Source organism: Dromaius novaehollandiae, chromosome 14, assembly GCF_036370855.1.
Source record: "Dromaius novaehollandiae isolate bDroNov1 chromosome 14, bDroNov1.hap1, whole genome shotgun sequence".
Classification (NCBI taxonomy): Eukaryota; Metazoa; Chordata; class Aves; order Casuariiformes; family Dromaiidae; genus Dromaius; species Dromaius novaehollandiae.
The window spans coordinates 18,275,871-18,295,611 of NC_088111.1; the positions used below are offsets into that span (position 1 = coordinate 18,275,871).

General features: G+C 64.2%; 2 protein-coding genes across 2 annotated transcripts in view; both read left to right on the top strand.

Moving 5' to 3' along the window:
- Positions 1–929: 929 nt before the first annotated feature.
- TFAP4 (transcription factor AP-4) lies at positions 930–16,891 on the top strand. Its single transcript, XM_064520530.1, has 7 exons — positions 930–1,244; positions 8,896–9,061; positions 9,846–9,944; positions 10,531–10,701; positions 11,568–11,705; positions 15,034–15,192; positions 15,366–16,891. The coding sequence occupies exons 1-7, from the start codon at positions 1,156–1,158 to the stop codon at positions 15,558–15,560; spliced, it is 1,017 nt and encodes a 338-aa protein (XP_064376600.1). The 5' UTR covers positions 930–1,155; the 3' UTR covers positions 15,561–16,891.
- Positions 16,892–18,556: 1,665 nt separating this feature from the next.
- Positions 18,557–19,741, top strand: part of SRL (sarcalumenin) — a 34,729-nt gene continuing 33,544 nt past the window's right edge. The window contains exon 1 of the mRNA XM_064520531.1: positions 18,557–18,711. Within this exon, the coding sequence (XP_064376601.1) occupies positions 18,648–18,711 (64 nt within the window). The 5' untranslated portion in view covers positions 18,557–18,647. The remainder of the gene's footprint in view (positions 18,712–19,741) is intronic.

Genomic DNA, 19,741 nt, shown 5'->3' on the forward strand with positions numbered 1-19,741 from the left:
GGAGCCCTCGGCAGCGCTGCCGCACCTCCCAACTACATCTCCCGACAGCCCCAGGAGCCCTCACGAGCTTCGCCGCTGCAGCCGGCGAAGAGGAGGGAAGGCAGGAGGGAGCTGGCGGGCTGCGGCTGCCGCCAGCCCCGCGATCCTCTGCCTCAGCCGAAAACTTGGGAAACAGCCCTGCGGTGCCTCGTGCAACGCCGGGCGGGCACCGCCGGCCAGCTCCTGCCGCGTCCCGGGGGGAGCACGTCAAATCCTGGGGGGGCTCTGGGCCATGGGACGCAGGCCTGATCCTGGCGACGCGGAGGGCGCAGCTGCCAGCGCCGTTACGGCGGTGCCGGCTCCCGGGTTGGGGCAGGCCACGGCCCGCAGGCGTCGGGCTGGACCTGAGGAGGCTCGGCCTCGCCGGGAGGCTGCTGCAGCCCGGGCTGGGCGCCGCGGAGGGGCCGCCATGCCCGGGGGCGGCGCAGGCTCTGCCGGACGAGCCCACGGCGGCCCTGGAGACGCCTCGCGCCAACGTCGTGGTGCTGCGCTCGCTGAACGGGCTGTGTGGGCAACCCGTGCGCCTGGCGGGAGCTTGCTGCCGCCCGGGCCGGGGCAGGCTCGGGGGGGTGAGGGTGCTCGGCGGGGCCCAGCACCACTGCGATGGGCCCCGGCGGCGGCCCGCTCCCGCGTTTCGTGCCCACGCGCCCTGCTCGCCAGCAGCCCCTTCTCACCCCGCTGTCATCCGCGCATCGTCCCCCCGGGTTCCCCCCTTTTTCCCATTTGCCCCCCCCCCGGCGGAGCTCCGCGCCCCCCGGCCCGGGCGCGCCCCCGCCGCCAGCTGCCGCGCCGGGCCCCCCCGCGCCCCCTCCCCTTCCCCGACGGGGCCCGCGCCGTCCTTTGTTTACATGGGCCGGTGGCTGGCGGAGGCGGCGCCGCCGGGGGAGGGAGCGCTGCGCTCGCACCAGCTGTTTCCCGCCTTGAGACACACACACACACTCACACACACACTCACACACACACACACACACACACGCGCGCGCCGCGCACACACACACTCACACACACACACACACTCACACACAGGCGGACGGCGGAGCCGCGCCGAGCCGCGCGGCGCGCAGCCCCGTCCCGCCCCGTCCCGGCGCGTCCCGCACGCCGCCCGCCCCGCTCGGCATGGAGTACTTCATGGTGCCCGCCCAGAAGATGCCCTCCTTGCAGCACTTCAGGAAATCCGAGAAGGAGGTCATCGGCGGGCTCTGCAGGTGGGCGCCCCCCGCAACGGCCGCGAAACCCAGTCAACGCCCCCCCGCTCCCCGCTTCCACCGGGGCAGCCTGCGCGCGGGGCGGCGGCGGCGCGGGCCGCGGGGCGGCGGCGCTGCCCGGGCACCCGGCGGCGCCTCCATGGCCGCAGCACGTGGGTGCGCTGGCGGCGGCGCTGCCCGCGGGGCGGCGGGCGCGGGGCTGGCGGCGGCGGGGGGGGCGGCGGCGGGGGGGGCGCGGGCCGGGCCGGGCCGGGCCGGGCCGGGCCGAGACGGGCGGGGGGGCGCGCGGGACACGGCGGGCGCCGCGCACATGGGCCGGGCGCGGCGCGGCCCCGCTGTGCGGCCATGCGGGCGGGCGGGCCGCGGGCGGGCGCCGCGGCTGGCGGCGGCGGGGGGCCGCGGCGGCGGCGGCGGCGGGGAGGGGGCCACGCCGGGGCGGGGGGCCGGGGCCGGCGGCGGCGGCGCGGCGCGGCGTGCGGCGGGGCGGCGGGGGGGTGTGTTTACTACCGGGCCTGGCCGTGACTCTGCAGCCCTCCTGGAGGAGGCGGGCCGGCCCGGGGCTGCCGGGACATGTAGTGCGGCGGCCGCGGCATTGTGGGCGCTGTAGGCCCCGCCGGGCCACGCCGCCCCGCCGCACAAAGCGGCGCCCGCGCCCGCCGCCGCCCCGGCCCGGCCGGGCCCCGCCGCCGCCGCTGCGCCGGGCCCTGCCCGCCGCGGCCTGCGGGTGGCCCCGGCTGCGGGGCCGCCTCCACCTGCGGGCCGCCCGGGGGTCGGCCCTGCGCCGCCGCGGCTGCCCGGTGCTGTGGGGCAGCCCTCACCCGGAGGGAGCTCGTGGGGCAGGCCTGGCCGGCCGGGGCCCCGTGGGGCAGCCCTGATCACCAGGGCCATGTGGGGCAATCCTGGCTGGCCAGGGCTGTGTGGGGCAGCCCTGAGCCACCAGGGCAACCCAGTGCTGTGGGGCAGCCCTGACCACCAGGGCCCTGTGGGGTAGTTCTGATCAGCCAGGGCCATGTGGGGCAGCCCTGACCACCAGGGCTGTAGTGGGGCCTACCTCTACCTGCGGGGCAGTCCTGACCCACTAGGGCCCTGTGGGGCAGGTCTCAGCCATTGAGGCCATGTGGGGTGGCCCTGACCTGCCTGGGCCCCCACGTGCCTGTGGGGCACCCACTAGGGCCCTGTGGGGCAGCCTTGACCTGGTGAGGCCCAGCTCCACCTATGGGGCAGCCCTGACCCACCGAGGCGCACCCCCTACTGTGGGGCAATCCCACGCCAGAGGGGCCCTGGGGGGTGGCCCTGATTTGCTGGGTCTGCCCCTATGTGCCTGTGGGGCAGCTGAGATTTGCTGGGGCCCTGTGGGGCAGCCTTGACCTAGCGGGACTCACCCACTGCTGTGGGGCAACCCTGATCCACTAGAGTCCCCCTGCACTTGTGGGGCAGCCCTGACCCACCCTGGTCTACTCATACCTGTGGGGCAGCTGTGACCCACCTGAGCTCGCCTGCTCCAGGGCAGCCCTGCTCCATGGGGGCCCCTATGGCCCTGCCACCTCCTCGGGGACGCCCTGTTCCACCCATCCCAGCACCAGGGTCCAGCTGCAGGACGGGGCCCCGTGGTGGCATGGAGCCAGGGCAGGCGGAGCCTGCAGCATGCCCTCACCTGGGATCTCCCTCCGGAGCAATCCCAGCAGTGCTGCGTGGGTCCTTGGGGCTGCCCCGTCCTGCCTGGAGCCGCACAGCTGCGTAGCGCGGGCTCGTGCCCTGCGTCAGGAGCACCGGCCTCCTGCCTGGCAACCCGGCGACGGTTGCTGCCGGGCTTGGCACACTGCACACTGTTCAGGCTGCTCCTTCGGGAAATCCAGGCAGGAAAGTATGATCCTTCTCTCCGGGCCTCTGCGCTCACCCTGGGCATCAGCTAGTATAGGGCAGACCAGAAACTTAGCCTGCAGGTCTGGTTTCCACCCACCCCTCGCTTGGGGACACTCTGCCCTGCGTTGGCCGCACGTGTGCCCCTTGCTTGGGGACGCCCTGCCCCATACGGCCATGCTTCCTCTTCCCATCAGCACAAACTGTAGCACTTGTTCAGGACTGAGGAAAACGAGCTGGGGTGTCTGTGGTAGGTCTCAGAGCTTGTCAGCATCCTTGAGGGAGAGAAGCAGAGAGGCAGGGTCAGACAGCTCTGTTACCTCCAGGGTTTTGCTTTCCTTGAGATATCAGGCAACATAATATCCCCTGCCAAATTGCACCTGCATGCCAGTGGGCAGCTTGGGAAGGAAAGACCAAATTCTACTTGCACAACCCAAAGCTCGCCTCCCTGGTGTGCCCATGGCAGAGAGGGCTGTAGAAACCCTGTGGCTTCTCTCTGCAGTAGCTTTTATGGCAAGAGAGCTTCCCGTGTCCGGGTGAACTTGCGCGGGAACAGCTGGAACCAGGAAGGGTGAACTTGAGTAATGTGCCGGAGAAGTGAGCGAGTGGCAGGGTTACAGCCCGGAAGGCCGGCTACTGCTGAAGTCTCGTTATCATCGGTATCTTGTCTGGAGCCTGATATGCTGCGTAAGCAGGTCTCTCCTGGGGCAATGTGCTTAGAGTGTGGCTTTTGCAGGGCTGAGCTGAACTCGCTGTCAGGAGTAGGGTCCTTCACAGGGGCGTGGGCAAAGAATTGCTGGTGCGGATGGATCTTCCCTAATCCCATTACAGCCCAGCCCTGCTCTGTGAGTGGCTCCCTAGTGCTTGTTACCAGCAGGCACTTGATCCCGTGGTGAAGTCCACCCAGGCTGTGCGGGTGTGACTTGTTGGGCAGTGATGGGGGGCCTGCGTGGTGAGTGTGATCCTCTCTCCGAGCCCTTCGCGGGTGTCTGCCTGGCCAGGGCAATCAGAGACAGTGGTTCTGCAGGCAGGATCTGGGCTGGCACTGGGCTGACTTATCTTCTGGCTTTTTCTTGTGCATGTGGGGCTGAACGTGAGATCAGCTGGGCTGCATTTGGCAGCAGGCATGTCTAAGTCTTCCCCCGGTTCCCAGCGGAAGTAGCCCGAGGTACTTGAGTGTGTTGTTTGACAACCAGGCCATCTTCTGAAACGATGCCTTTATTTTTCCCCTTTCTGCGTTCAGCTCTGTCACTTTATAAGTCTCTTCCCAGGAAGAGCAGCTGGGGAAGGTTATGAGAGGTCTCCTGGTGAGGAAATGGGCTCTTCCTCCTTCTCTTGTATTTAAGAAACTGCTTCCTCGCTCTCCGGCCTGAGAGGTCTCTGTCTAATTCCTCTTGTGGGGCTGTGGCTGATGGGTGAAAATCCCTGAGCCACATTTGGAGGAAGGCCCCGCAGCCACGTGCTAGGGCCCCGAGAAGCAGCACTGCAAGAAGATCGGGGGCAGACCCTGCCCTTAACAGGGGAACAGTGTCGTTATAACCTGCCAAGCTCAGCATCTGGGGGGTTACTGTCTTGTTAAAGATGGGAACACTGGGGAGCCAGTAGCCCAATTCAGAGGGGCGGGTTTCCTTTGCCCAGCGGGGAGCTGGGCAGAGATCCTGGCCTCTGGCAGAGCATCTCGGCCTGAGCTGGTGGGAGCTGCAGGGTTGCAGCGTGGGAAGGGGTTAACCCTAGAGGCTGAGGCACTGGGTGACAGGGTCTCCCCTACCGTACGGCACGGCACCCGTGGTGCGTTTTTACATGTTGTTTCCTGGAAGGAGAGAGAGAACTTTCCCTCTCTGTCCCCAGTCTGGGGGCAGCTGCCGGAGACAGGTCAGGGCTGTCCATCTCCTGCTCTCCTGTTGCTTCCCCTCTGTGCTTGTCTCTCCTTGTCCCAGGAGTGTTGTCCACACCACTGCAGTGACGATGACCTGGCAGCGGTCCCAAATATAAATGTCAGTGATGGTGGTCTTGACAGAGAGCCCTGGGCTGTGCTCCCCCTGCCACCACCTCGCTCTGAGCTGAGGTATGAACACGTGGCCCGGTGCCCTGGCCATGTGCTCTCCTTTGGGACAGGAGCAAGGGGCTCTCTCCCATGCAGGATGGTTCCTCATGCAAACGCAGCTGCAGGCTGTGACCAGAACACAGCCAGGCAGGCGTCCTCGAGGTGAGAGTGGGATTTCTTGCCTTGCTGCTTGCTCCTTGTGCACTCAGTCATCCAGCTGTAGGGTGTTGAGGTGGCTGTCTGATACGAGATATGATCACCTGATGCGATCCTGATGCGAGATTGCAAGGCTGGGTGTGGATACCCAAGGGCTCCTAGGGCTCTGCCTTCTGGGCATAACCTCCTGGATGGCCTTGCCCCCAGAGCATGGGCCTGGCGAAGTCAAGGCCAGAAGCACAAAGGTGTTTGGGGGCTGATTTCAGCCCGGTTTGGTTTGTCCCCCTGTAGTAGAAAGCTGTGGTTGCAAGAGCCTCGTTGCTCTGGCAGAATCGCCATGTCTTCGCTGCGATTTCTGTTCCTGCGTGTATGCTCCTGCCCCGGTGATTTCAGGCCCCGTAACCCTTTTCCAGCTAGTGCTGGGAAGTGCAAAGGCTTGGTATGTTTTAACCCATAGGGACGAGTTTGGGCCCATTCTTCACAGAGGTGTTTTGAGCGGCTTCAGGAACGCTGGTGAGAGCCATGAGTGGATGTGAGGCCTGTGAGCTCCTCTCTGCTGCCCGGATGTCATGGTCTGTGCCAGAAGGCTACCACACCACTGCAGGCAGCTCTCAGCCCATGGAGCTGGAGCCGGTGTGCAAGACGGCTGCTCTCAGCAAGCGGGGCAGACCCCCAGCAACCCATTACATCTCAAGACCCTCCCGGGGCACCCATTTGGAGCTGCACGGGAGAGGTCTAGTGCATCGGGCACTCATCGTCCTGTGCTCACCTGCGCCATGACGCTTGGCTGTGGCAGATCAGGACAAGCGTTTTGCTCAGCCCTGCGAGCTGAGATGCATAGATGCATGGGGCTCAAAGGAATTGCAGTTTGTTCCCTGGCTATAGCAGCTGATGAGTGCTCTGGGAGGGTCCCTGTGCTCCTAAACCTGCTTACTGTCAAGACGATGGCCGTGAAGGCAGGGTGTCTACGAGAAACTGTCCTGCTGCAGCAGCATGAGCTGCAGCATCCTCAGCAGTGGACGCAAGGCCTTGCTGTCTGAACCGAGCATCTGTCATGTGCTGAGTGGGACAGGTCTGGTCTCCCTGTCCTGGAGCTGGTGCCCAGAGCTTCATTGGGCAGAAAGCCCTCCCTACTCCCTTCTGACCTTGAGCTGGGCTGTCTGGCGCACCAGCCCTGCTCCTTTCCTGCAGACAGCATTTGACCTCTGGGAGCCTTTTGCTCATCCCAGCTGGCTCGGGTTATGCCGATCCTGTTAGAGGCTGCCTGAAGATAATCTGGTGGCCGCATGCCTGCTCGGCACTGCTGGCTGATCCCGCTCCCACAGGGACCCGAGTGATCCTAGCGCTCCGGCCCCAACGCAGGGGAGAGGGTGAGACGCGGTCTTGGCTCGTGGGGCCTGGGAGCTGGGGCGTCCTGGGGAGCGGCGTCAGCCCCTCGTACTGCTTGGCACCTGCACGAGTGTTGCAAAGCAAGCTGGGGGCAAACAGCCGTCCCCGCCGCCTCCAGATGAAGGCTGAAACCCATCTTATCTCACCTTGTGCTGGGAGGCTGTGCCTCGTGTTTAGTCTTCGGTGTTTCACAGCTTCCCCAGCCCCGGCAGTACGTCCTGGCTTCGTGACGTGGTTGAGCCATGTTACGGGGTAGCGGTGCCAGGGAACCGTGCCAGGTGCAGCCCCGCAGGTGTGCAGCGTGTGCCTGGGCAGGGAGGGGGCTCTGGAGGAGGCTGGGGTCCCTCTGGCCTTCAGATCTGACCTGCTGGCTGGGGACACAGGGACAGCGGGACGGCAGGTGGATGGATGTGCAGGTTTCCCTGCCCTGACCTTCCAGCCTGACTTTAATAGCTGCGTTCTCATGGAGTCTTAATTATAGCATGTGCATGATAATGGCTTATGTACTCCGGGTAGCCTCTCGCGCCCGTGGAAATCTGTTTCTTGGTTTTTAATAGTCTGGCTTCTAAACTCGGGCCAGGAAACAAAAGAGAAGCAAGATAATCATCAGGATGGTGTGGTCTGTGGGTTGTGTTGTTTTGTTTTGTTTTAATGGCCAGCTATCTTGTGAACGCGGGGCTCAGAATTTGCTCGCCCGGCGCATTACTCGCAGTTGCCGGCTGCTGCCCGGTATGGCTTGGGAGGGATCGGATCCCTCTGCGGTTGTCGCCAGTCCTTCTCCAAGCAGCGGCTCCCTGGTTGCGCTGCGGGACCGTCCTCCCCAGCGCTGAGCCCCGGGCAGGTGCCGCTCTCCGTCCCCATGCTGCCCTCAGGGAGGTGGGGAGAAACGTGGGGTGGGCACGCTGCCTGCTTCGCCTCCCGGTGTAAATCCCTTCCCTCTTTATTCTGCAGATTTAACAAGTCTGTTGCATGCTAGGATTTAGTCTTCCTGCTCCCCGCTCCATCTTGGGGCCTCTGCAGAAGCTGGGCTTGGAGGAGGAAGAGAGACCCCCTTTGAAAGGGGCTTTGCTCGGTGCAGACGGGGGCCGGCGCGCGGACCACGTGCAAGCTGGCGGCGGCCAGCCGGAGCCCTCCCAGTTGCCGCTCGGCAGCTCTTCCCTCCCCGCTGCCCATCCCCGCTTGCTGCCAGTGGCGCCGGGTCTGGGAAGCATTTCCCGGCCCATCTGTCGAGCGAGCGAGCGGGGCGTGAGGAGGAGGCGGCAGGAAGCAGGCGGGAGCTGCGGCTTCGGGTGGGACGGGGGCTTCTCTGCTGGGAGCTGTCATCTGGAAGCCATCAGCGGGAGTGGGAGGGAGCCGCCTTCCCGGGGCCACACACGCCGGCCGGCCCCGCCAGGACCGCAGCCGGCAAGCCCGCGGCCTCGCTCGCCCGCCTGCCCGCCCGGGGAGGGGGACCCGGACCCTCGCTGCGCCCCATCGCCTGGGTAATGGTATCCCCAGCTTGCTGAGGGCCCCGCACGTGGGCACGGCTGCGGTGCCGCGGCGGTGGGGTACGGTCCGGCTTTGCCGCTCGGCCTGGGACTGTCAGGGACCTCCCGACGCAGTGGGCGCTGTGTTCGCAGCCGGGACCGACCCGCTGGTGGGCAGCGGGTAGTTTGTGCTGGTAGCAGAGGATGCTCGGACACAGGGCAGGCAGAGGGGACAGTTGTGTCTGACTCCAGCCAGGGCATCTTTGCGCATGGGGTGTCCGTGAGCCCTCTCTTTTTGTCTGGAGCTGCCCTACGGATACTGTCAGATTGCTGTTGGCCAGCTCCTGTCCAAGCCTGCGGAGCTGGTGGGCTGCACAGGGGCTGTGTTTCGGGTCAACACGTCCCCAGAGGTGTTAGAAGGACCAGCTGAGGTTAGGATACTGGGGAGAGGGTGGAAAAAAACGACCACCTCCCTGCTGCTTTTTTACCAGCATCTCGATCTGTGCCTGGAGATGAGGTGTGGGCTGAGCCCTGCGCAGCACCAGGACAATCATCGCCCGTGGCTTTTCCTGACAGTCCCTTTGGCTGCTTGCACTGTCCTTGCAAAGCAGGGGAGGAAACAGAGGGCGCGAGCCCAAGACACGGCGCTGGGGCTCCAAACGGAGAGCGAGCGGTCCCCAGGGTGTGCACAGGGGTGCAGGCCCTGTCCCTCCCTAACTGCGGGCGTCTCTTGCAGCTTGGCCAACATCCCATTGACTCCGGAGACCCAGCGGGACCAGGAGCGGCGGATACGCAGGGAGATCGCCAACAGCAACGAGCGAAGGCGGATGCAGAGCATCAATGCTGGTTTCCAGTCTCTGAAAACGCTCATCCCACACACGGACGGGGAGAAGCTCAGCAAGGTGAGCACAGGGAGCAGCCACGTGTGAGGTGGCATCTCCTCTGGGTTGCGAGGGACACCCAGCAGGGGAATCGGTGCTCCAGCACATCGACGATGTGCGATTCAGATGTCCGTCCTGCGCATTGAGGTTTTCTGCAATGCTTGTTGAGCAGGCAGGACGGGGCTGTAAGCATGACTGGGGATAATTGCATACATTATTTTGCCAGTCACTTCCAGGCTCTTTAGCACTCGGAGACTTTAGAACTAGTGTTTTCATTGCATTGGACAAAGCCGTTTTCTCCAAAGTGTGATGGAGTTCCCTCCCTGGGGGAATTGCCTTTGTGGGGGGGTGTGCATGCTAAATATGGGGTGCGTATTTAACTCGGTGTCCCGGGGCCAGAGCAGAGGAGCAGTCTGGGTGTGTCTAACAAAACCCAGCCTCCCAGCACCAGGACTGTGTGTGCCCAAGGTAGGAAGGGGGCCCTTTCACAGCGGGACTTTCCTGATGCTGCAGAAGGAGAGTGGTGGGAGGAGGCAGCTCTAGGGAGTAGGTCAGATGTTCCTGCGAAAGATGAATCGAATCTAGTGCCATTTGTGTGGACTGGGTGGAGGGAAAGCCCAGGAGAGAGCACAGCCACAAGGTCTGGAGGTGAAGCAAAGCCTGGAGATGCTGGGGCCAGCAAGGAGTGGTCCTGCTGCCTCCTAGGCAGGAAGGGAGCTCAGCAGGAACGGATCTCCTGCGGTTGGGGAGGGACCTCACAGAAAAGTCTCCTGCCTCACCGGTCCCCCTCCTGGCTCTTCTCCAGGCGGCGATCCTCCAGCAAACGGCTGAATACATCTTTTCACTGGAGCAGGAGAAGACTCGGCTACTGCAGCAGAACACCCAGCTCAAGCGGTTCATCCAGGTAGTACCTCCCTTCGCACCCAGCACTGCTGGGGTGGGGCTGGGCTGGCCGAGGAAGGGCTCGTTCCCTATGCTGCCAGCAACTCCTTCCATAAATTTGGGAGGTGTCAGTGCATCATTGCTTCTCCCCGGAGGTCAGGTGGAGACCCTCTGTCCTCCTGTGCCAGGGAAATGGAGGCATTTCGCACGCTCCTGGCATCCAGAGGTGCCCAGCTTAACCTGACATCCCCAATGCAGCAGGAGGAGAAGGGGACTAGGGCTCCTGTTTTACATTTGGGTCAGTGTATCCAGGCAGGACCCCAATCTCTCATGCCCGTGGCAGCTCTGGGTCTCGGGTAGTCCCATGGAGCTGCCTGGCAGCAGGGCTCTGTCATGCTGTGAGCTTGCAGGTGCTCCTGGAAGAAGTGGTTTTGCCCAAGGCTGAGTAGGGGTGAAGCCCGGGAGGGTGGGCAGGCACATCTCCACCATCGAGGAGCCTGTGGTCCTGTGCATGGTCCGGATGGGGGGATCGGGGCAGGAATAGAGGGGAAACTCCTGTCCTCCCCATACCGCCGGGTCTGGCCCCTGACACCACATCCATCTGGCAGGAGTTCAGTGGCTCCTCCCCGAAACGGCGACGGGCGGAGGACAAAGATGAGGGCATCGGCTCGCCGGACATCTGGGAAGACGAGAAGGCCGAGGATCTGCGGCGGGAGATGATCGAGCTCCGGCAGCAGCTCGACAAGGAGCGCTCGGTGCGCATGATGCTGGAGGAGCAGGTGAGGCCGGGGCTGGCCGGGGCCGGATCCGGATGCGGGGCGCCTGTGCGGTGCCGCGCAGGCCGTGCGCGGGGCGGGCTCGCCCTCTAGCGGGCAGCGCTGAGGGATGCTGGAGCGGCGCCGGAGCCGAGCGCACGTGGCCTGGCGGCTCCTGGCCGCCCCCACGCAGGCCAGGCTGCTTGTGTTCCAGCCCCCGTCCTGCCTGCGCTGCTCTTACGCCAACTCCTTCGGCTCAGGGTGCCCAAGTCTCACCTCTGTGTGGGCGGGAGCCCAGAGGCTGTCCTGGGCTCCCCTGCCCAGGGCTGTGCAAGGGTCCAAGTAGCACCAGGTTGCGTTTTGTAGCACCACAACCCAGTGGCCTGGGGCCTCCGAGGCTGATTTGGGCTGAGGCCCACCTCCAAGGTGCTGTCACGGGCATTTGGGAGGTCAGGACCTGCTGCTCCTGTGATGTCTCCTGTCTGACACAGGCGACCTGCAGGTCCCAGAGAGCTGTTGAACACCATCTCGGTGGAGCGAAGCCTTGCTTTATCTCCTGTGTCACTCTCTGGATCCGGCACATCGATCAGCGTCCTGATGGGCTGGTCCGTTCTAGCAGAGCAGGCTCCGTTCAGGAGCGATTCATGGTTTCTCGGTCGCTGCGGGCTGCTTTGGGATTTGCCAGTTGCTCCCTCCCCAGGCTCGGCGGTGGGCTCTCCCCAGGGTCTCTGCTTGGTCTGCCCCATGGCTCCAAGGACGGGCACGGAGCGGCGGTGCCCTGCCCCTGGGTTTGGTGCCGGGGGGGCCGTGTTGCCGTGGGATCAGAGGGGTGCGTGCGGAGAGCATGCTGTGCTCCGGCACCAACGCGTCCGGGCCCTCTCTGCCGGCAGGTTCGCTCCCTGGAGGCCCACATGTACCCCGAGAAGCTGAAGGTGATTGCTCAGCAAGTGCAGCTCCAGCAGCAGCAGGAACAGGTGAGGTTGCTGCACCAGGAGAAGCTAGAACGTGAGCAGCAGATCCGAACCCAGGTGAGTGCGTGGATGCCTCCCGCCCCGGCTGTAGCCCAGCTGCGGGGACACCCCAGCTGCCTCCTGTCTGAACAAGCTTTTCCGTGAGATGTGCAGCTGGACGTGTGGGTGGTGAAGTGCATGGGGCCAGGGGCAGCTCGATAACGCGGTGCTTGGCACCTCCGGTCCCTGGGGCAGGCTGCGATCAGCAGGGATGTCCTAGCAAAGCTTGCATTCTCGGGGGTGGGGGAAGGACTTGGTGCGCAGCCTCCCCATGTACTTGTGTCCCGGCTGGGCTCCGTTTGGGACTGGAGCCGATGTTGCAGCCCACTGCAGAGAGATCTGGTGATGTGCCCCCACCGTGGGACACTGAGTTCCTCGTAGCCAGCTCGGCTGGCTGCCGTATCGTGTCTGCCCCGGGAAAGGCACTAGCAGCTGGCTCTGCCTCGTCCTGCTGCCAGCCTTGGAGTCCCCCAGAGGTGCCCGCTGCAGGAAAGGTGGTGGGGAGTGTGGCTTGGGTCCTGGCTTTTCTGCTGACGATGCTGGCACCCAGAGCTGCTGCTCTGCTCCACCCAGAAATGCACCCACCAGTCCTCGTCATGGCTGGGAACAGGCTTAATGCCCTGGTGCTGGTCTGAGCTTGGATGGGCCATTCCCAGCTGGGCTGTGGCCATGAAGTAACCTGGCTGATGGCACTTGACTTTGCATCCCAAACCTCCCTGGACAGCAGAGCCAGACACAGGATTTAGCCAGCTCCCCTGTCCCACTGGCAGCGCCGGTGCCTGCATGGTTTGGGGAGAGTCTGGCCTTGTGGCAGGCTATGCCCAGGCCAAAGAGTCCTGCCTTACGTGGTAGTTGCTCCACAGTGGCCACAGCTCCCTCTTCGCCTGCTCCAGAGTTGGTGCTTGGTGCCCCCATCCTTGCCGGCAGGACCCCATCTCGCTGTGTGCGGCTGCGGGACTCCACTGCCAGCCTCTCTGCGGCCCCGGGTTAGCTCAACGGGGGGCTGTGTTTGCTGGTGCCCCTTGTGTTGGGGGGATTGTGGCTTGGACCACATCACAGCAGCTTTCAAGTGGCTCCGTTCCCCAGCGCTGACGGCTTTTGTATGTGGAAGATTGCTTTTTAGCTGGCAGTGATTCAACTTGGCGTTGGAGGGACCGCGGACTTCCAAGGCCTTGCCGGGAGGCGCTGGGTGCGGCCGCAGGAGCCGAGTTCCTCTCTGCTGAGCTTTCCCAGCCTGGCCTTTCCACCGGGGGCTCAGGTGGAGGAGACCGTGCTCCCGCTTGTCAGCTGAGCTGTGGTACTCGCTCTGGCTCCCAGCCTCGGGCTGGCTTCAGCAGGCACATTTCTGTCACGTTTGCTGTGGCCTGGGCATGGGACGAGGTGAGGAACAGGTCTTGGGCCCTGTCCGCGGGTGATGCCAGCAGTTGAAATGCTGTGTGAGCAGTTGATGCAGGTAGCACTTCCCGTGCCAGAGCTGGTGGTTTGCAATGACATAAAGGTCCGACACCACCTCTGAAGGTTCAAGTCTCACTGGGAGATTCTAGCCTATTTTTGGAGGCCCCCAAACCAATCACCACCACGTGCAAAGCTAGGCTGGGGCTGGGGAGCAGGCGAGTTGGCAAGCATTGCTGCCTGTCAGAAGTTGCAGGACTGCAGGTGCTAAGGTCTTCAGTCTTTACCCCTGCCAAAATCACATTGCTGATGCCCTGGGGAGTATGTGTGCTTGGGGCAGAATGGAGGAGAGCGCAGTCCCTGCATTGGTGATTCCCTCCGCTGCTTGTCACAGCCCTGACGTTGAGCCATCCCTCAAGCTCAGCCCTTGGGGAGACTCCGGCATGGGGAACTTCAAAGGGAACGAGAAAAACTGACTTCCTCTGTCATTTGGCTTCTCCAGAGATGCTTCCCTGCAGGATCCGTGCCCAGCTGCCTCCTAGGGAAGTTCAGCCTATTTTTAGGTGAACTTTCCTTAGCCTCCTGCTAGGGCGTTTCTTTGCATCCGCTATTTTAACGAGGATCTTTTAGGGGTGTGGCAGGTTCCCAGCTGAGCAGTTCAGAGTGATTTGAGGATTAGCAGGCAGTGGTAGCTCAGATCTGGCTTTTGCCTCTGCTGTCTTAAAAGCCAGGTCTTTCCCCTTTCAGGGTAAAGGGAATTCTTCAAATTCATCCTGAGAGGCAGAAGAGCAATCCAGCATGTGTCTGTGCTGAAGGGGCAGTTACTTGTCTTCCCTCTGGTCCCTGCTTTCTCTCCTCTCCAAACATGGGCTGGGAGTTATCTCTTGCGCTGCTGAAGTTTCTCCTGGTTTTGCACAACATAACAGTATGTTGGCTAAACTCGGTGCTGGGTGCAGGGCAGTTGTTGTGCTGCAGCTGGACAAATGGAAATCTGTGTTCCTGCACTTGGAGAAAGCTGGAACGCATTTGTGGGTAGAGGTCTAGAGCCCTTTCAACCCCGTTTGCCTCTTGCTCTGCCAAAGCTAAGGCCACCAAGCTCTCAGATGGAGTGCTGTAGCGTCCATCTAGGAGGACGCATGAATGTGAGCAGTTTGGCTGTTTGTTGTTCAGGCTTTTATTGTCTCTTGAAGACATCTGGGCCTCTGGTGTGCAATGCTTTCCCCATCATCTCCTTGCCCCAGCCCGAGGGCTCTTGCCCACCTCTTTCCTCCCCTGTGGGGTGCATCTCTTCCAGTTCTCTTCCCACTTTGAGGCAGTTACCCTACATTAAAACTGGTGCAGAGAGACATGGCAAGCATGTGAAAACGCTGCAGTGACCACGGGGATTAAGTTATGGGTCGCATTTTCTTCCTTAATTACCTACCTGTGCCTAGCTCTCTGAGCCAGACATCTCACCAAGAGCTGGCACTTCTGGACACGTGCAAAACTCCCGTGGTCTCGATACCCAAACAGTGCAGTGCCTGGCCTGGAGAAGACAAATCAGTGTTCGACCCAGCCAGTGCCAGTTTGGCTGCCTATTGCGGACCCTCTGCACCCTGGGAAGGATGTGGTGTGGGCGTAGGAAGGACTGGGGGTGCTCAATCCCCCCAGCGGTGCAGGGCCCACAGCCCGTGCTGGGCTGAGGGGCAGCAGGAGCCCTGCTGGCGTGCTTGGTTGGGAGAGTGCGTCAGCGAAGGCTGCCCTGCGCTGCTGGGTCGCTCCGCGGTGTTACACTGTGCTGCGGTGCAACAGCCTTCCGGGGTGTCTGCCGCCTTGGGCGCCTGGGCTCGGGGCAGGTGATGTGGAGCTGCGTCAGGGTGCCGGCGCATCGGGTGCAGCTGGCTGCGGCCAGGTTGCCAGAGGCTGGAGGGAGGTTTTCCGTGCTAACGGAGGGGGGTTTCGCTTCTCTTCGCAGCTCCTGCCAGCACACGGTCCCCCAGCGCCCACCCACCACCCCACTGTGATCGTACCAGCACCGCCTCCCTCCCATCACGTCACTGTGGTCACCATGGGCCCATCCTCTGTCATCAACACAGTCTCCACGTCCCGGCAAAACCTGGACACCATTGTTCAGGTAGCAGCGCCGGGAAGGGCCGGGGGGCAGTGGGAGGGAGCGTGCGGGAGCCCGGCCCGTGCTGCCGGCAGCCTCCGGAGCGGGTGCCGGCCCGCAGGCAGCTGGGTGCTGTTGGGGTGGGCCCCCGTCCCTTGCAGCGGGGCTGCGCTCATGGCCGCGGTTCCCCTCGGCAGGCGATCCAGCACATCGAAGGGACACAGGAGAAGCAGCTGCAGGAAGAGGAGCAGAGGCGCGCGGTCATCGTGACGCCCGTCCGGGCCTGCCCCGAGCCCTCCAACTCCGACACCGCCTCCGACACAGAGGGCAACGACAGTGACTCCATGGACCAGAGCAAAGAAGACCCCTTGGGGGAAGGGGAACTGCCCTGACACCCCCCGGCCGGCAGCCGGGGAGGGGACGGGGCAGGGGAGGGAAACGTCAGAGAATATGCTGAAATTTTTAAAAAATACAATGCGATTTGGGTCTCTTTTATGACCTTTTTCCTATACTGTAAATCAGAGCGCTAGCAGCAGGCAAAGTTCACTGTTCAGTTCAAAGCAAGCAGGGGAGACGGGGGGTGCGGCGTTGGGGGCTGGCACCGGGGGGGGCGGTGGGAGGGCAGCGGCGTTAACTCGACACGGGCCAAAACTGGAACCTGGGCTCCGAGCTCAGCTGAACTGTTTCGGGAAGGGCGTCTGGGGTCGGGGGGGTGGGGGGTCGGATCCTCCCGAGTTTTGTCACCCCCCCACCAACCAACCTGCAGGAAATCCTGCAAAACCAAAGCCAGTCCCGGCTTTCCCCGCTGGCGAGCGGGTGCTGTGTGTCAGCAAACGCGTTTCTGTTGGGACGGGGTCTTCAGTTGGGTTTTTGATTTTTTTTCCTCTTTTTTTTTTTTAATTTTTAAGGGGGGGGTGCATTGCAAGGGAGACGTCAAGCGAAGTGACACTGCATAAAACACAGCACCCGCTCCGGGCCGGGGGAGCCGAGCGCTGCGGGCGCTTTCACTACGTACCCTGCCGCCTCCGGCCGTACCCCGGCTCCGCGCCTGGGTGAGAAAAACACCCGTAGCCACTTAAAAATACCGGGAAGGTGCTTGCGCGAGCACAGGCTGCGGGGCGGGGGGCAGGCACGCCACCGCCGAGACCTTTTGGGCTCCCTCATCCCCCACGATGGGCGACGGGGACGGAGCTCGGGGTTTTTTTTTTTTGGTTATTAGTTTCGGTGATGGCCCCGAAATGAAAACCTGACGGCGAATTCCCGCCTGGCTCCGGCCTCGGCGCCGCCCGGCCGGGGCCCGGCAGCCTCGCGCTCCACCTTTCCTCTTTGTTCCCTCCTTTAAGCACTTAATCCGGTTTGCGGGATTCGTCAGGTCAGAAGAGCTTTTCTGTTTTGTGATTGTGTCGCTTCTATTTTTTCGTTGTTCGGGGGGGGTCCCCGTTTTTCGTTTCCGCCTCCCCCGCCTCCGCCTCCCCCCCGTGCGGCTGTAGGGTTTTAGGCCAGTCTTGTGTAGAGCCTTGTTGGTATTTGGTAGGTTCCTCCCCAGCCACAGCTGTTTCTCTCTCGGTTTCTTTCTTTTTTTTTTGTATTTTTTTTTTTTTTACGATTTTCAGGTCTTTGTGTTCATTGAGAAGCTATTATATTTTGTTAAGAAAGTGAAAAAAAAAAAGAGGCTCGTGCCTTTGTAAAGAAACAAAATAAAGTTTGTACTTTGTTTTTTAGACTCTCTGCCTGGCATCGCGTCTGTCGGGCCGGGAAACGGGGCCGGAGCCGGCGGCCGGGCCGCTCGATCGCAGCCTCTTGGGGAGGGGGGTGGCGGATCCAGCACCTTTGGGCGCTGCGGGACGGCTCGGCTGAGCCCCAGCAGCAGCCAGCTGAGGCCGGGGCTGGCGTTGCCTGGGTGGGCGGGCGACTGCAGCCTTGCCCAGCTCCCAGGGGGTAGACGCAGGTGAGGACGCTGGGACGGGGAGGAAGACGAAGGCGAAGATAATCCCGGCCCTGGGGATGAGCATATTTTCCTGCTGTGCGCTGATGCTGTATTTAAAGGGCTGAGCGGGTCACCCCGCGCCAGCCGCTTGGCCTGGCTCCGGGGCCGCGGGCACTGTTATGTGACCAAATGCGTGGTGGTGGAGGCCGAGGGCTAACGCGGGCCCCCCCGGCGCCGCAGGGGGAGGTTTGCCCTGGTGCTCTGGGAGAGAGCTGGTGGGTGCCCGTCCCGGCCACCAGCATTGCCCACACGTGCTATGAGCATGTCAGGACTCAGCTCGCCTCCGAAATGCTGCAGCGCCCCTGCAACCATGCTTAAAGATGTGGTGCGGCTCCCGGCCGGGCGCCGTGGAGCACCGTGCTGTGGATTTCTGCGCCACTGGGGCCGGCGCTGGGCTTGGTGCGGTGGGCTTGCGTGCGGCCCGGCAGGCGCTGCGGGGCCGGGGCGGGAGGCGGGGGCCATGGCGGTGGCCGTAGCCGGGAGGTGGCAGCCGTACTCCAGCAGGCCCCGGCAGCCGGGCCATGTCCGCGCCCCCAGGCTGAGTTCCGGGGTGGCCGGTGGGGCAGGGGTGCGGGGGCTGCGTGGCCGGTGCCGCACCAGGCGGCTGAGCCCCATGGGCGCCCAGCGCCCCTCGCTGAGGGGACCCAGATGTGCCCCGTCCAGGAGCTGCTGGCTCACTGCACACCTCGGGGGTGCACCCATCTCACGCTATGGCTCGGGGTGGGGAGGTGACACTTCTCGTCATGGCTCTCCATGGGGCACCCACCTCTCCCCATGGCTTGGGGTGGGGGGCACCCAGATCTCCCCATGGCTCTCCATGGGGCACCCATTTCTACCCATGGATCTCCACAAGGCTGCTGGATCTCCTCATAGTTCGGGGAGGGAGTGTACCCCTCTCTTCCCACCTCTCCCCATGGCTCTGTGGGGGGCCACCACCTCTTTCCATGGCTCTCTACGGGGCACCCACATCTCCCCATGGCTCTGTGGGGGGGCACCCGCCTCTTCCTATGGCTCTCTATGGGGCACCCAGCTCTCCCCATGCCTCTCTGTGGGGCTGCTGGATCCCTCGGCTCTCCCCAGGGCTGTGGGTCTCTCCTGGTCAGCACCCATGCTGCAGCCCCAACACAGCCCCGGTGCCGGCGCAGCGCCCGGCTGTGCCCGCTGCGGGCAGGATGCGGCCTGCCCCGCCATGCCCTGCCGCCCCCCAGGCTTGGGGGGAAGCCCGGCCTTCCCCGAGCGGGCGCTGCCTGGGGGTGGGCAACCAGCTCCCGAGCACCCAGCCGGCGACGCCGCGGGGACCCGGTGCCAGGTGGGCCCACGGCCGCCCCGAGCCTGCCCTGCGGTGTCGGGCCCCGCGCTCGCGCTGCGTGCTGGCGGGGGCCCCCGGGAGCCGCGCAGCAGGCAGCATGTGTGCAGGGCCGCCCGCCCTGCCCTGCTCCCCGCCGCCGTATAAATAGCGGCACGGCGCGGCAGAGAGCCCCTGGCAGCCACCATGAAGGGCCTCAACGTGCTCTGCTGCTGCGTGGCCTCGCTGCTGCTGCTCCTCGGTGCCGCAGGTGAGGGGCGCGAGGGGCCGCGGGGCACCCGCTGCACCCAGCCCCCACCCCGGTGGGACAGGGGGGGCCCGTGGCTTGAGGGGGGGACGCCGGGGCCCCCCCAGGTGCTGCCCCACCGGAGCTGGGGGTGGCGTGGGGGACCGTGCTGGGGTTGGTGTGCCCGGCGGTGGTGTGGCCCGCGGGGGTGGGTGTCGTGGCTCAGATTTTGGGCAGCGGGTTGGAGCCCCAGAGGCTGCTGGGGGGCCACTGGGGCTCTGGGGCGCCCAGCGTTGGGAGAGGAGCAGGAGCGGCGGCTGCTCGCCCCAGTGCATGCCAGCAGGATTTGAGAGGGGCCGAGGGGGCATTTGGGCTCGGGGTGGGGGGGTCTCTCTTCCCCCACCTCCCCCCCCCCCCCCAGTGAAGGCATGCCGAGCAAGTTAGCATTTTAGGTGACCCCCAGGGCCACCCAGACCCTGTTCCCCGGGCCGTGCTGTCCCCGCTGAGCACCCCGCGGGCAGCGCGTGGCCGGGTGCCCCGTGGGGCTGCCGCCTTTGCAGCGCGCTCGCGCCGGGGCGGCGTTGCCATTACCCTTGCTCGCCCTTGAGTTAATTTGGTCCTGCTCCGCTGCCTGGCCGGGGCTCCGCAGGCCGGGCCGCCCGCCGGCGGCTAAGTATGGAAACAGCCTTGTAACGGGACACTGCGCTGCCTGCGCGCGGGGCCTGGCCCCCACCGCCGGCCCGCCGCCTCCCCCCGCCGCCCCAGCCTGGCGCTCGGCACCCCAGCTGCCGCCTCCTGCAGCCGCCACCGCCGCCGGGCCCGCGCAGCCTTTTAAGGGCATCTTTTATCATTCTTGCGAACGAAAGGGGCTCGGGGGGCACGGCCGGATCCCGCCGCACCGTGGTGCCTCACAGGCTCAGCGCCCGGTGGCCTGCCGGCTCCCCGTGCTGTCCCCCGCCGAGCTGGGCACGGGGACGGGCAGCTCCGCGCCGGTGCGACCACAGCTCGGCGGCTGCGGAGCCATGCGGGAGCGGTGACTCGGGCTTAACGGCCT